Raw genomic sequence first — 17,364 nt, 5'->3', positions numbered from 1 at the left:
ATATATACATATTTGAAAAAAATTTCAATTTATTATATAACTTAGTATAGTTCAAAAACAAAATTTGTGAATTTTATTTAAAAAATTTATTATAGTGTCGATAATTATATATGAATAGTTTCAACGTTTACTAGAAAGATGGTGCAACTAATCAAAGACCATTGACAAAATTTATTTTGCTGTCGATAATAATAAGGGATTAATTTGAATACTTTTCAAAGAGATGGCTCTATCACTTATATTTTGATGTCTTCTTTTATGCCATAAGAGTCACATCTATTCTGTATTTATGTTTATACTTATAATTTTATTTGTTTTTTTTATCAATTTCAGTAATTGCATTTAATATAAATCGTACATTCACTATATTAAATCATAAGAAATATAGCAAAAACTCTGATTTTGTGTATCGATATTTTAGAATATGGGACAAAAAAATCCTATTTATTATTAGATCTAATTTATATTTGGTCTGTGCTTATATATATATTTTTTATAAATTTGTTTCTTTATATATTTATACTTTACATATATATTTATATTATATATACTATTTTTATACATTTCCATATTACAAATATTTTTTGTATATTTTTTATTCCTTCTATGTTTTAAAAATATAACAAATTAAAGAGAAAATTATTAAATATAAACATGAATATAAGCATAAACGAGCTTGTAATTTAACGATAAGTTTATTTTAATTTATTATTAATAAATATTTATTTTAATTTGTGATATATCTATATCTATAATTAACTTATTCATATCTATATATCTTTGTTTTTAATTTTTGGTTATGATATTATCAATATGCTATCTCGATTTTTCTTTTTAATTATATCACAATAAAAGAGAAATAAATTGAAAATTTCAAAATAATATCATTATAAAATGATATAAATATAATACATAATATATAGATTTTATTTATGTATCAATACGTGAAATTAATTTTTAAATTTTTGTATTTAATAACCTCTTTGTTTTTTAATAACTTTTTACTAATAATTTTATTTTTAATAAAATCTTAATATCAAATATACATACACAACTTCATAATTTTAATTACATAACCTCATTGTATAGTGCCAACTTGTTATTTACATTAACAAAACACGATATTTGTAAAAAACAGAAAAATATAAATATAATAATAATCAGCATTTATTCAATTATATAATGTAATATGACTACGTAATAACATCATAAATTTTATTTTAGTATGAGAAACAACTATAAATGAAGTAACACTAATGCCACAGTATTATTTGTTGCAATTGCGCCATCCCGCTGAAAACTGTGACGAAAAATAAAAGTATTTTGTCGGGTTCATCTCGGTCGATATCAGCAATAAAAAGAAACATATTGAAATTATGCGATTTATTAACTTGTTATAAATAAGAACAGCTTTTAGAACGTAGAGCTCTATTCGTAATGCAAACAGTAAAAAAGGAAACAAGAAAATCTAAAATCAGTGGAAAAGTGCGCACGAAGCGGGAAATGTTCTCTATGGCCCCGAAGCGACGACGCCACGTACTAGATGGTATATTATTGATCAATAAGAGAGGCTAACATGGGTGACCTGTGCCGGCAGAGGCAGCTGTTACTTCGTCCGTATTTTTACGTGACGCGTGTGTACCGCGAGAAACCGATTTTCAAACAAAGTGTTCATACGATCTTGCTGTTTTTTTGGCTGTTTGTGACAAAATGCGATCGTGTTGTGGAACAAGAAGTACCGACCGTACGTGAAACGCGCCAATCTCATACTCCCGTGGAAATACACGAATTGAGGGAGACAGAGGGAGTAACGGAAGAGTAACGGCCAGCCAGGATAGTTAAAGAGGCACGGAGATAGGCTGCGGGGGAAAAAGGAATTGGGAGTGGGAGTGAGGGAGCAGAGAGAGAAAGAGAGAAAGAGAGAGAAAGATAGATAGATAGATAGAGAAATAGAGAGAGAAAGAGGGAGAGAGAGAAGGAGTAAACGTGTGCAAGAATAACAGAAAAAAGCGATAGAAGAGAAATCATAAAAACAAAAGGAGAAAAAGACGTGTGAACGACATGTGTCTGTGTTGAGAATTCTATCCACGAAAGTACGGTGGCCCAGGGTGCGCCGAGAGAGAAGATCGGTAGCATTCTCCTCTCCTATATCCGATACTTTCTCGTCGCCTACACGGGACTATCGATGCAGACCTTACGGAAGAAAAACAGTCCGTGCAAGTGTGAGTAAAAAGAGAAAAGCGAAAAATAAAAGAAAAGAGAAATAAAAGTTTACCCCCGTAACGAATTTATACAAGTTTCGTGAATACCATTAAAATCAACGTCATCCTCTGTGTATCTGGTGTATACATTGTGATACGAATCAACAAATAATGTGATCTTCTAAGCGATAGTTTCAGCTTGTTTCGTGGCATCTTTAATATTTTCTAAAATTAAGTGATATCACCCTGTAGATCGGTCAAAGGGAGCTTTGGAATATGGCTTCCCTGTTCTCTAAGAGGGAGAAAGACGACGATTGTTCGATTCGAGCTGTGCAGATTAATTTGACCATGAATAATGTACGATACGTTGAATACTTGCGTAGGCATATGGTTTGAACATAATTGAAAGGATGTCAGTTTTATTGTTGGAGATGACATCGTCAATTTTATGATTTTCGCGCGAGCTTTTATTGTAGGGTTAACTTACCGACTGTGGTAACACAGATTGTTGATTTACTTATTTGTACACAGTATCGCCATTAGATGGTAGCACTATCTATTTTGTAATGCTCATTTTAAGGATTATACTACTTATTACACTTAATTTTATGTGTCAACAATTGACTTATTCTTAGATATAGTTTTTAGTCATAAATTGATCATATTTAAAAATTGTTGCCTTAAAAAAAACAAACTTAATAATATAAATAATATATATTAAAGAACTTTATATTGCAATAAAAATTTCAGAATAGAAATAAAAAAAATGAATATACATATATATATCCATTGAAATGACGAAATTAGATTAAAAGAAAAAGTCCCTCTTAAAATGTAACTTTTATAATTACCTTTTCATTATATCTTTGAGTTAATAATGTTTTATTTAGATTTTTTTTTATATTCTGTACATAGAAGCAAAAACTGAAACATAATAGATGCAGTTTTATAAATTACGTTCCTTAAAGTCTATTTTATTTTGTTGAACTTAACAATGGATAATCTGATGCATGCTTTGAAAAGGAGAATGCATAAAATATCTCTATAATAAATCAGATTCCATTTTATTTAAAAGAAAAAAATAACTATTATTTGCCTGTTTTTTTTTTAAATTTATTATAGATATAGAAGATAGTAATCATTAGATTGCATATATTTATGCATTTATGCGAAATTTGAATATGCAAAAACCTATAAAATGGATATAGCAGATAAAAAGACAAAATATCCAAAGTATAACATTATGCATGATATTTGAGGAATAAAATAAATTTCTATTTAAGATTCATTCTTTTAGTTATATTCATAAAAATTTGGTTTTATATAAAAATCTATCCAAAGAAGGGAGATGTATTTGTGATAATCTTAGTTTAACGCGTGTAAGGAGTAAAAGAATGAAAAGGTCGTACAAAAGTGATCGTGGCTAAGGGGGTATAGGAAGGGCATGAATTGGTTATCCAGATAGAACCTCGAGTATCGACAGTTGGCGTTCTCCACTCGAGTCGCACGAGTACGTTCAAACAAATGCGCTGGTGTGCCTAGTGGCCATTAAAGTCGCGAGGGGCCGTCCAAAGTGTGCGTTAAAGAAGCTCTGCATTCATGTTTCAGGGATAGGGAGATTTCGATAAATTGTCTGTAGAAAGGCAAATCGAGAAGTTACGAGTGGCAGAGATTAAGACTCGCGAGGGGAGTGTATGTATGGGGGTGGTTGATTTGATGATTGAGAGAGAGAGAATTTGAGAGTGTATGATTTTAATGCATATGATGAACGTGCAAGCTTAATAATAGATGTTGTTAAAATTGTAAAAAAAACATAATACGTAATACATAAACGTATTATAATAATATAACGTTATACGTAAGAATGGGTAAATATAAAGGTAATTTTTTTTTTAGATTATTTATTGATTAATTAGACAAAGTTAGTTATTTGTTTTTAATAATAATAATATAAAATATTAATTTTTGAAAATTCAATAATCCAAATCAATAAAAATTAATTCAATTTCGACACGATTTTCCTTTGAAATTCCGATTAATCACCGTTTTGTTCCCAAATTGGTAAGCAAGTGTATTATAGGATCCCTAACGAGATCAATTTTCCACGAGATAGACGACGAACCATGCGACTAACAAAGTAATGCGAAATCTGTCGCGGTCTGCGCCCGTTTTAATATCCCTGCATGCGGTCTCGTGCGATGCGATCCTATCGAATCATCGAATTCGAGATAGCAGGGGTCCGAAGCGATCCGCCGACGATGGTTTCAAACCTCTTGAACTTAATATCGATCGGCCACACGATCAATTCGCCCCGGCGAAAGCGTAAAACGAGAATTCTTTTCGAGTGTCCTTCGGATAAGCAATTTATTTCTCTTTCCTGTTACTACGTTCCCTTTTTTTTTTTTTTTTCATACGATTTAATCTTAGGTTTCTCTCGCTTTAAATCGAAGGTATCGAGGAGCGAAATGTTATTTAATAATTGTCGAGTGTGCGGGGTTGAGATTGAATAGGATCGATACGTTGAGTAACACTACTTACAGGGTGGAAGAAGCACTACTTATACGTGAAATGTGTATACTCTTTTTAAAAATAGAAGATTTTTATTATATGGATATATATATATATATTTGCATTAATGATTTAATAATTTTATAAATATTTTGTGAAATTTTTCTATATTTCTATTCTATAATTTGTAATAAATATTCTATGAAATTTTTTTCAAACATTTTCTTTTTAAACTTAAACATTCTAATAATATAGATATATATTTAGAAGTTCTCCTTCTATGTAATTTCTCGTCCTATAAAAATTTAAATTAATGCGAATCTTTGGTTGAGTCTAGGATCAAATTATTACTCTTTATAGTTGCAAAAGTATTTTTAATTTGACACTTGTTGAGCGGGTAAAAATATTTTCAATTTATTTTTTATCGAAATTTGGATTAATTGACATTTTTTAAATTAATATCTCTCTTTTAAGGAATTGTATAATTATTTATTTTGCAGTCAAGAACGAACCAACCCGATTTCTAGGGGAGGGTGTGTCGTTCAAAGCGAAATTGATTGGCATATTGGAAGTATCGGAAGCACGCGGGGACCGGATGTGCCAAGCAGCTTTGGCGGATCTGAAGATGGCGATTCGAGCTGCTGGCGAACACAAACAACGAATCGCCGTCCAGGTCAGCATCGATGGATTACGCTTGCGGGACGAAAAGTCTGGGGTAATGACTTGAGAAAATATAACAATTGAAACGAATATTTAATTTTTGAAAGGAATCCTTTCAATGTATATACAACTATTTAGAAAATAATGGAAATATTTGTAAAGTGACTTGAATTAAAAAATATTTTATTATTATTATTTTTGCGTTACTTTTTATGTAATTGATATTTATTTGTTCCAGGACTGTTTGTATCACCATCCTGTACACAAGATATCGTTTATCGCGCAGGACATGAGCGATTCGAGGGCTTTTGGATACATTTTTGGATCACCGGACACTGGTCATCGTTTCTTCGGCATCAAGACAGATAAAGCAGCAAGCCAAGTAAGATTTACACAGTATCGAGTTCACTGCTAATTATGATCTATTAATTGCAAACAATTAAGATCTATTAAGACAATTTTAATAAGATTAACACGAATATTCAGTAACACTTATTTTCCTGTATTGTACTGATTGTAAGTTAATTTTATTATTCTTTTCTGACCAGAATTTTGTTTGCTGATGAGAGAAACTGACTGTGATTGATTGCAGCTTTTTATTTTAATTTGACATCTGAGAAGTGATAATTATTATAGCGTAGAGGTGTATTAATTAAATATAATAATACACAATGGTAAGCAAGTAAAATAATATTTGAAGAAAATTAATTTTTTTAGACACGTGAGTGCACTTGAAACCAGTGTTAATTAAAAACTAAAAAAAAGAAAAATATATTTATTTTTAAACATTTGATTAATCAATAAAAATTTCCATAGTATTAGAAACATATTTTACAGCTACATTCCCTAACTAATTTATTCTCATCTGCTCTTTTATCTTCTAGAAATATCACATAATTTATTCTTACGCTGAATTTATCAATCCATAAGATGTAGATAAATGATCAGAATTAAAATATCTTTATAGCGATTAATTAAATTCATTCATGTCTAAATAAAAATCAAAATCAATTTCATTTATTTAAATAATTCAATTAGTTTAAAGAAATCACAATAACAAATCATCTTTCCTTAACAGATGAAATATTCCACCCGACACAAATTCCTTAGAATTCGAAAAGAAAAAAAGAAGTAAAAATCGATAATAATTAGCGCAATAAAGTAACGACGTAAAGTAACGATTCGCTCTCGAATCGATAAAGGAAAATGCAAGGACGGCAGTTATATCGTCACTGGTTCGGATATTGCCTTTGAGTAATAACAAAAGGAACAAGTTTGCCCGTGTTGATTCGATAGGAGAACCATTCGTAAGCGTGTGTTACGATCCTTAAACGCGATTCCAAGACCGTCGGTGTCGTTTATCGTGAACGATTCGCTTACGTCGTGGCAAAGGGGATCCTAAAATGATATTTGTCCAATACATGAGAAGCAATATCGACCTCTAGCTAGACTCTCCGGTAATTCAGGAGGGGTATGTAAATAATTGCATTATACGATTCGGCCTACCACCCCAACGATACACCGCGGGAGATTGTTGTTCGATTATACGCGATTTCCCTTCGTGCACAAAGAGATTGCGATTGTTCGATGCTTCTCCCTTCCGTTCTTCCTATTTTTTTTTCTTGTGGCGACTATTTTTATTTTATTGGTTTTTATCAATAATAAAATAAAATACTGGAGGATTAATTTTAACCCATTTTTATATTCGATACCTGGGGTTTTGTTGAACTGTTATATATGTGAGAATAGAGGGAGAAGTTATCATTTTACCTTTAGTTTTGTTTGAATGATACGGATTTTTAGAAAAGTTAATTTAATAGTATATTTAGAATTTTAGGAAAATTTAAAATGAATCTATTTGCTGTGTGTTTCTCATCAATCCATGACATTCATTTCACGTTTATACTTATCATATGTAATAATATATTATTGGAGTATTATTATTAGAAGTTATAATTAATATTTTTTTATTAGCAATGCAATTAAAATGAAATAAATAGACAATTGCATTACCTTTCTTTTAATAGAAATGTACGATTATTATGATCAAAATGGAAGGTATGCAAGATTGCATTTTGTAGTTTTAGTCTTTTAATATTTATATGTAAATTGAAATTAATATAATCACCGAAAATGGTATGTTAAAATGTAAACTTATCGAAAGGAGTAAGTGGATGTAGCTGACCACGTGACTGAACTGTAAGAGAGAGGGAAATGTGTAATAGAGGGGGAATAGGCCATAAGTGACTGCGGATCGTGTATAGTCGGACGCGTTTAGTATATTAGTAGAACAGGACGTAACTCTCAGGCTGCATTATTTCGAAACTTGTTTCAAGCAAAAGGTATTTTTCAATTAATACAAATTTACGTTTAATATATTTTTATAACATCTAAATAAGAATCCTTGAAATAATTTTTACATCTCTGCCCCCACCCCCCTCCTTTTTTCTTTATTTTTATTTAATAGTTAGGTTTTTAAATATAATTTCATTTTAATTTCAAGTATTTTGTACTGTGATTATTCAATGAAATAATCAACATTGACACCGTGGAAGAGATTTTTCTTCATCTTGCAATATTTTGCAGGTGGTAATCGCGATGCGAGACTTGTTTCAAGTGGTGTTCGAGTTAAAAAAGAAGGAGATCGAGTTAACGAAGCAGCATTTAGAACAGAACGCTATAAACGTTATTAAATTTCATACCACTGGCATCTTTGTCGAACCTACCCCTGATACTAAAGTAATTGCTAATTGTTTTCCATCACTCCTTTTATTTTTACAATATGTTTATTAATTAATTTATTTGCTTGTATATTTAATATTCTAATAACATCACATCATATGATTTAAGAAAGAAAAAGTCTTATTTTTTTCTTCTTCTTTTACTAAATATTCGATACTTCGTGTATAATAATTTTGATGTTGTTATGTAACAGGGTGCAGCAGGATCAGAATCTTCTCTTCATCGGGTAAGGAATACTAATTCGGAGGTAGACAAGTCAGCTGACAAACGAAACGAGTCCCCAATAAGGGATAATCCCGTAATAAGGGATTTATTAGATTTACAATTCGAATTGAACTCTCTGCAGCAAGGTATCCATCACATGGACAAAATTACCCCTGAAAATCCACCACCTTCCACTGATGATCTCTTTGAAACCGATCCATTTGGCGATTCTTTTGCGAATATGAAAGTAATTAATCAAAATTAATTTTACTACCTGATAGTTTCTATTAATATAAATTATTTTGTTCAAACAATAATATAATCCATAGCTGGAAGATACTGTGAGACCAATTCTACCACCACCACCCTCATCTTCCAAAAGAGGCCACCTAGAGCGACAGCAAACGATTCCAGGCGCCCAATCGTCAATCACGTCGAGTCCAGCGACCACATTGACTAGTAAAACTCCTCCACTTCAAAGTACTATTCAGTGGTTCGACAAAGAAACCGAGAATCTATTCAGTGACAGCGAACTCACAAACTCGACCAAGAATAATACACCGGTTAAAAAAGATGTGGAAGAGGTAGATATGAATAAACATTAATTTTTTAATAATTTAAAAAAAAACATATAAAAATTTTAATATAACTCATAAATCGTTATCCTCTTAAGGTTCCTATCTCTTATTACTTTAACAAAGATCCTTATAGTTTTCTTAGTTTTATAATTTTAACAATATCAAATAATTATTCAAATTATATATTTATTTCTAATTAAATATTATTTGATATGTTACAGACTCAAGCCAAGAGTCCACAGATAGATGTTTTCACGGAGCTGGATCCATTAGGAACCGGTTTAATCAAACCCTATGTGGACAAGAAGGACTTTTTTCAACACTTGAAGAATCCTCCCAAGAAGGTGCTAAAAGATTTAGTGTCCACTAACTCGGCAGATACGTTCCCAACGAACTTTAACGTTCTCTCAGAACCACTAGAGTCAGTGAAACCACGAAACGATGTGGCCGCCAAAGAAAATCAATTCGAGGACAGCAATTTCGCGAATTTCGATCGCTTCGACGAGAACGAGGCGATCCAATCAGTTTTCGCGCGCACTGACTCGTGCAGAAGAACAGATATCACGTCTAGACCGGCTCATCATCAACCTCTTTCCGTGTCTCTGCCTCCTGAAGACACCCCGAAACCATCCTCAACCATCCCGACCTCTTCAGGTGTCTCTCTACTTACAAGAATGGAAAAAGACTCTACAGAGTCTATACACGGCCTGGTAAAGCTTCCTAGTCCCATAAAATCGACCCGTAAAAAGGAATTTGACGTAGACATATCCGGTAACAAAACGCAATCCATGGACAAGACATTCCCTGTTGACTTTTCGGCAACCAATGAATCACCAGCTTCTCCGTTAAAATCCTGTTCCTCAGATGCCAATTCTAGACTATCAAGTTCGTCCGCTGAATTGGAACTCGTACCTGAACCACCTCCTCGAGGTATCGCCAATATTCTGATCAATCCACCACCTCTGCCGCCGAAGAAGCAAGGAGTTAGGGGTATGATAAAACCTCCTCCAAGACCACCGCACACAGAGACTTATTTCCATTACGATTTCCCTGAAAGGGAGTCCGAGGTGACCAAAGATAGGAGCAAAAGCCCGTTGAAGGAGGCGAAGAGCCTCCAATCCGATGACAATTTCAGTCCGCCTGTACAAATGTCAAACAAGTCTGATTTGATAAGCGCGATGACCACGTCGACGTTCGAAGACTCGTTCAGCTCTATGGTACCTACCACGAATTTGTCCACGTTTTTTACATCGACCAGTGCGACTACTGGACCCAAAAAGACGAAACCCTCGTTGGATATCACGTTGAGCCAATTAACGTCTGCTAATTTAGATGAATTGGCTAACAGTTTAGGTATGACCGTTAAAGAGTTAACTAGTTTGACTCTTCAACAATTGACCGAATGTTTGGCTACCTTGTCAGCCAAGGAAGCTGCATCCAGTGACACGGAGGAGCCAGTTTCTATGAAACAAGAACCAGCGACTGTTGTCCAACCGCAATCAATGTCTGGCGCGGTGCATTCGAGACCATTCAACGAACCTTTCACCAAGAACTTTGAACAGGAAACCAAACAAGATACTACCTATGATAAATACGCTGTTTTTAGGGAATTGTTTGAGCTAGAACAGATGGAGAAGAATGAAGAAACTACGACGAAAGAGTCTACCGAAGAGGAAGCGTCTTCAATGAAGAAGGAAGAGTTCGAGATAATTAGCCAGCAGCATGAGACTAGTGAGGAGAGTAGATCAGATACATTGGCCACTTTAGTGAATCTAACAGTGAAACTTCCACCTAGCAATGAGGATCTGACTAAGGAAGAACCAAGTGCAAAGTCTGAGGAAAAAACAGAATCTTCGAATATGGTGTTTGAAAAGACTCAATCAGCTGAATCAGAGAGTAAAGCAGAATCAATGATAGAATCTGAAGCATCCACAGACTTGTTGTCGAAACCAGAAGAAGAGGAATCTGATAAAACTAAACCTATAGTGGAAATTGAAGAGAAAATGGAGGAAACCGAGTCTGAGAAACCTAGTGACTCCAATGAGGATTCTGATAAGCCAGTTACAGAAAAAACTACGGAAGAAACGAATGGTTCATTAGCAATAGACAAAGTTGAAGTGAAGCCCTCCGCATCGATATCCAGCGACAAATATGCCGCTTTACGCGAGATTATTGGTGAACCAGAGCCTCCTGTCAAACCAACTGAAGAAGATACAGCAACCTCCACCAGAATGTCTCCTGTGGTCCAATTACCGGCTCAGTCCAAGCCTTCGGCCGAGGTAGAGCTGTTAAATCTATTTTCCGACACGCCTCCCCCTTCCAGCCCTAAGAAACAGTCCAAGAAAGAGGAAGACACAGGAATGAGCATGGACATCTTCGAGGAGATCAAAATGTTGAGTACCAGTGGTCAGCCAACGAAGACCAAGTCACTGATTCCCGAAGATATCTTCTGTCCGTTCACGGAGTTGAAACCAGAGAGAGATGAAAGCAAAGACGATAGCAACTGGACCAAGTTCGATACAAGTCTCTTCGTATCGGACAGACCACCTTCGGAGTGTCCTCCTTCGATCAGTGGTACTTCGCCCTGGTCCCCCGACGGCAAAGAGTTCCACAGAGAGTCTTCTTTCAAAGGTAGCGTGTACCAGCAATCTGGTGACAGCGACAACGAGTGGAAAGACGAAGAAGAAAGCGAGGAGAGCAACGGGAGGATACGAGATCCCAGATTCAGGTGTAGTCACTATCCCAGATTCGACGGTCCTTTTGGAGACAGAGGTTTCTACGAAGAAACGGGATCCAAACGTGACAGAGGGTTCCGAGACAGGATGATGGAGGATAGGAAGTCTCGTGACGCGGCTTGGATTAAAAACACCGGACACAGACCTCGGGATTCCTCTCCCTGGCACGACGAGAGTCAATGGGAGAAAGAGTCCAAACATTATCCTCACAGGAAGATGCAATATAAGGACGAAGATGAGCATTACGAGGCTCACTGGAAGTGCAGATCCAAGCCTCAACGTTGGAACTGGCCGCACGAGCACGGGCCGTTCTACGACGACGAGAGAAAGAGGAAGATGATGCTGTGGAAGGAAGACAGGTTTGGCAGTCAAGAAAGCATGGGGTACGACGACGACGACAGGTGGTCCAGGAGGAAATACGAGAGAAGAAGGTGGCCAGAAGAGGATGCCAGATTCTGGAACAGAAGGACAGCAGGCCCACCCGATTCCGACTATCCTAGCAGGGATTACTATTACTACAGAGAAGCTAGAGAGCGACCACACGATTATCCATCAGCCTGGAACGAAGACTACGGCTCGGATCGACCTGGAGACGATTCACCAAGGTACAACCAGTCTGGCAGAAAGAGACATTGGCCCAAGAGACCGAACAGCGCGAACGAGGGGCGAAACATCGACATGATTTACGGCGAATCTCGAAGCAAATTCGGCACCTCCAGATCCGAGTGCAACGACAACGACTCCGACCCTTACATACGATCCTCTCAACGTTCCAGGAGTCGTCAGAGCTATTGGGGCAGCGATCAGGAGTACGACAGTTGGGTGGAGAGGCCCTACTGGTCCGAGGAGCCGGATACCAAGAGCGAGAGTCTGCACCGGAAGAGAGTGGCCAGGCACAAACCTCGCCAACCTCACGTCAAGACCCAGAGCCCGTTCGAGGATGATTTCGCCCAAAGCGTGGAGCACATAGATCCCTCGACCACGGAATCTCTGACTCCGGTCGAGCCACCGAGGATCCGTTCCGAGGGAAGCGATCAGAAACCATCGCCGCAGAGTCCTTCCTTCTCCACGAGGTATTCGAAAGTAGCTAGGAGGGGGATGGAGGAAGTATACAGCAAGAGATCAAGCTACTTCGAGGACGACCTGCCATTCACAGCCACAGCGATGAGCGATTCGTCCGATCGGCAGAGGCTACCCTCCGATCAGAAGCAGACGCCTGAAGATGTTCCTTCTTGCGAGGCCAAGGAAGCGCCTCCCGACGACTTCGTTTCCGGGGACGGCAGCCGTGATTCCTTCTTCAATGGACACCTGAGATACGACGACGACGCGTTCGCTTTCAAAGCAGAAATGGAGGACAACGTGTCCGATCATCGAGCCACCACCTTACCATTGAAGAACCACACTCGTCAGGGGAAATATTCCGCGGGGAGCAACAACAATAACAACAACAACAAGTCTAGAAACGACCAACACATCAGGAAGTCGGAGTCGGTGAATATATTCGTGAGGGAGAGCGATCCGTTTGGCGACGACGATTTCTTCGATTGATGGGTTGTTCGGGGAGTGTTGGATGGGCACGGTGATCGATATTCAGGGGATGTTTCCGATTTTTCGGGACTGATGTCGGTGGCGGGGTGATTCGACGGGGTGCGTTTCCTTTTTTCTGTCCAAAAACGTACCAACCTATCATCCATTTATAGCCCACGAACTATAGAAGTGAACAATTGTATCATCCATGTTTTTCTTTGGTTCGCTTGAAACTGGTGGTGGAGGCAATAGGTATTGACTGGTCGAGGTCGGGTTAGGAGATTTTAAGAGGGTTTAGCGTAGTGTTCTACTTATAGTGGAACTGTGGAGCATCTAAAGACTGATTCGTTGGTAAATGGTAGAATTTTGTTCAAGTTGATCAATGTGAGCTTGCTGTTTTTTGAAGTTGTGAATATCCTTTCAAACAAAATCGAGGTTGCCTCTGAAAGTTGTTAGAATAAGAGTTGCTAAGAAAACATAATGTTAAAATATAAGTTGCATTTTCTGATTAAATAATTAATTTCTTTAATTAAATAATTAATCCAGTTTAGTTTAGTAAAATTACATAATTGATCTTGTCATTTATCAGAGAATGTATCTTATTATAAATGTAAAAATTTGAATTCACAGATAACTTACAAAGCCTAAGATTCAAGGTGCAGTTGTATCAATAGATATCACCACTTATTTATTTCAATTTATTTCAATTAATTTATTGTTATCCATTACGATTCTTTATTATTAAAAATTATCAAGATAAATGTTTCCTCGAACAATTACAATACTTATTGTCTCTGTTATAGTTAAGTTATTGAAAAACTATACTTGTGTCGAGATGTGAATTAAATGATTGAAAACGATTCAAGGGGACGTTTATGGTAATTATGTATATCGATGAAGAGGATTCGACGTATTGATAGTGAGATATCGATGGGGTACTCGACCGATGTACCGACTGCTAGTCATTGTTTTAATAAATTTGTATATAATGTTATATCGGCGTTAGCGTGAAATTAATTCGTCGACCGAGGTCTGTATATGTGTGTGCAGTTTGTATGACCAATTGTTTCATCGATTGTGATCTTGACGCGTAATTTCAATTCTCGATCACTTAGGTTTGAGAAGAGATGGAATGCTTTGGAAAATTTAGAGAAAAATTGAAAACCCTAATTTACGATATTTTAATATATTTTTTTCCTTGCTAAAGTTCTACGTTTTAAAGAAAGCTTTCACTTGGTATTGTTGGATCGTAGATGATCCACTTGATCTAAGTTTTGAGAAAAACTTGAACGATTGAGAAAACTTTTAGAGCGGAGCTATGAAATATTTGGAAAATGAATTTTCCAAATGTCGAAAATATTAATTTTTTTAATTTATGACGAGGGTAAATGAAAATTTTTTTTATATATTTTTATATGTAAAGAATTATTGAAATTATCTTTCAAACATTTCCACTTTTTTTTAGAAATGAATTAATCATTCGTGTTTTCGTTTTATTCGTTTCGTACGATCACGATGCTAGTCATGTTCGAGTGAGTTAGAATATTAGAGAACACAGGCCAAATTATTGGATGGTTGTTGCGATTGAAATCGTTAGAGAATTTTTAAATTGGATTTTTGTGTTTATTTGCAAATTATATTTTTATTAATTAAACGTGCCGAGTTGAATTTGAAAAAAAGAAAATATATTTAAAAATTCTTTTTAGATATAAAAGAATTAAACAACGATAATATCTTGATTGAATTTTATTTTGCAATCAATAATTGTGAAATCATGAAAGAAAGAAAAGTTTCTAATAATTTTAGATGCAAGAGCCACAATTACGAATGCCTGACAGGATCTCGTTCGATAGTTAGATTATTTGGAATGTTGGGAAATCAAAATGTGACTTTTATACGTTTTTTGACTGGAACGATCTTCGTTCGTATGTCGAATCGATACCGTGATAAGAACAAGAGGTAGATTCGAAGAAAAAGAAAAGAGGAGTAAAAGAGACAAAAGACGAAGATGTGAAAAAAACTCCGTCAAATCTAGATAGTTTATTTTAAATAGAATGTTGCAATTTTTTATTTCCTCATTCAACTGCTTTAGCAATAGATTTTTATATTTTCTTTATATTTTATATTTATTGTGTGTAGATAGATGTTGATAGTCTATATCCAGTCTTTTTCAACGCTTGAATAATAAATCTATTATTTATTTAATTTATTGATCAAATCTGTCCTACAGCAAACAAATTGATAGATTCAGAGGTATAAATGGTACATGGGAAAAAACTTGCATGAAAATTTAATGGAGAGATCTATATTATATTATCAAACACTGAAAGTTTGTAATAAACAATTTTTTAATTAAATACTTAGGTATTTATAATAATTTTTATATTTATATTATTTATGAAACAAGTATAATTGTACCATTTTTTTCACCGAGTTCCTCAATCACAGTCAGAATTATTACTGATGTAATAAGGAATTACAAATTTTTGTTTAATCGTTTGTATACCTCACTAACAGATTATAAGAAAAGATTTAATTTTCACTTACTGTTAGCAACGCTTACTAATGATACGGAAAAATGGAACAATTAGATATGCATATCGATATATACATTAACCAAAGCCAAAGATTTTTTTACGTTGCAAACGTCTTGCAACTCTCGTCGTTTCGTTAAACAAATAAATAAGGATCGATGGCAATAATTGTGTTAAAGCGTAACATTACATTTATCGCAATGTTCAATTTCGAATTTTAAAGCGGCTTAATCCAACAAAAATTAATATTCGACGTTCATTCGTTTAACCTTTACGTCAATACTCGAAATTTAAAGAAAGGAAGAAAAAAAAAAATCATCCAATTTTTGATCGCAGTATTTTTCTGATAATAATAAAATTCTAAATTTGGAACATGAATATTGTTATCAAATAACAATCCAACTGGATTCGAAAATATTTTAATGTGAAAATAAAAAATTTCATGTTCTATATATATATATGTTATAGCGATTGTATAGGGTATTGATATAAGGGTTGAAAGATAAATTAAAAGAAAAGAAAAAAACTGAAAAGGTGTGCGAAGAACCATTGTAAAACACGAAGTTTATAATTACCCATGTGAAGTGGAAAAGCTGCAAATATACCTTTTATCGAATTGCACGCAACATTATCAACAATATTGTTTCAACATTGTTTCAACCGTGAACAAATTTCTACATCCACGAGACTCAACAGAGATTTGCCGAACGATTAATTAACAATTGTGCAATCGCGACCATTGAAGACACAATTTCAGGGAAATTAGTTAACCAAATACTTAAACCTTTATATACACCGTGAAAAAGACACGAACGATTCACTATGAGAGGGAATCCTGCGGTTTTACATTAAAAAAAAAAAAAAAAAAAAAAAAACGTATAGCTAATACATTATACAGAATAACGTGATGAAAGAAGGAAAGAAAGAAAGAAAGAAAAAAAGACTACGACGAAGAATGGAAAACTGTACCAAACGCTTTATTTTTACGATAAGAATGGAATTTATTATTTGAAATATCGAATATGATTATGAGGATAGAGGATGTGACGTGTATGTTTCTGTGAGCGATTTAAAAAAAAAAAAATGGAAAAGGAAATCCGCGAGAGGGGCGAAGGACAAGGAGCAATCAGCAAAACACAGTAGATAGTGTAATAATAATAATAATAATATTAATAATATTAATAATAATATTAATAATAATAATACTAACGATAAAAATGAAAAAAAAAAAAAAAAGAAAAAAAGAAATGAAATTGATTCGAGAATGTTTAGAATATAGTAATCTGCATCGCTATAATATACGTTCGCGATTTATGTGTGCGCTATTTATCGTGGAAAATTGTCATTTTTACTAAGACCAGATCGCAATGACGATTTTATTCCATGCATTATTGTCAGTCTCCCGATAAACACGAGTCGCAGTACCACACACTGAACAAAAAAAGAAAAAAAAAAAGAAAAAAAAATGGAACCGTTCGAATAAATTTTCACTTTAAAAATGTTGGAACAGAATAAATTTCTTTTGGAAGAAACCTTATTTTATTCTTTGATTCGTTTGCGCCGTCTCATCTTCGCTTCCACGATCGAGTAAGTATAATAATTCTAATTCTTTCGTATTCTCCAATTTCAATTCTATCATAGTTTAACAGACAATTATTTAAAATAATGCAACCAA

The 17,364-nt window shown here is 34.6% G+C and overlaps 2 protein-coding genes across 7 annotated transcripts in view; one reads left to right on the top strand and one right to left on the bottom strand.

The window, feature by feature from the left end:
• cue (Low-density lipoprotein receptor repeat domain-containing protein cueball) overlaps positions 1–17,364 on the bottom strand; it is a 68,341-nt gene that overhangs the window by 10,445 nt on the left and 40,532 nt on the right. The window lies entirely within an intron of this gene.
• Dab (DAB adaptor protein) lies at positions 1,274–13,306 on the top strand. Of its 6 annotated transcripts, XM_031919319.2 has the most exons (8): positions 1,274–2,222; positions 5,210–5,424; positions 5,608–5,751; positions 7,956–8,108; positions 8,305–8,337; positions 8,458–8,562; positions 8,645–8,899; positions 9,115–13,306. In XM_031919319.2, the coding sequence occupies exons 1-8, from the start codon at positions 2,186–2,188 to the stop codon at positions 13,174–13,176; spliced, it is 5,004 nt and encodes a 1,667-aa protein (XP_031775179.2). In that variant the 5' UTR covers positions 1,274–2,185; the 3' UTR covers positions 13,177–13,306. The 6 variants fall into 6 exon arrangements, with proteins under 6 accessions (XP_031775179.2, XP_086760060.1, XP_086760085.1 ...); XM_086903934.1 differs by having other exon boundaries at positions 1,603–2,222; positions 8,305–8,562; XM_086903959.1 differs by lacking the exon at positions 7,956–8,108 and having other exon boundaries at positions 1,837–2,222.

The sequence above is a fragment of the Apis florea genome, unplaced genomic scaffold (assembly GCF_048593485.1).
Source record: "Apis florea isolate Af1SG1 unplaced genomic scaffold, ASM4859348v1 contig_1615_pilon, whole genome shotgun sequence".
Taxonomy (NCBI): Eukaryota; Metazoa; Arthropoda; class Insecta; order Hymenoptera; family Apidae; genus Apis; species Apis florea.
The sequence above is the reverse complement of the archived record's forward strand: the minus strand, read 5'-3'. Positions and strand labels throughout refer to the sequence as shown.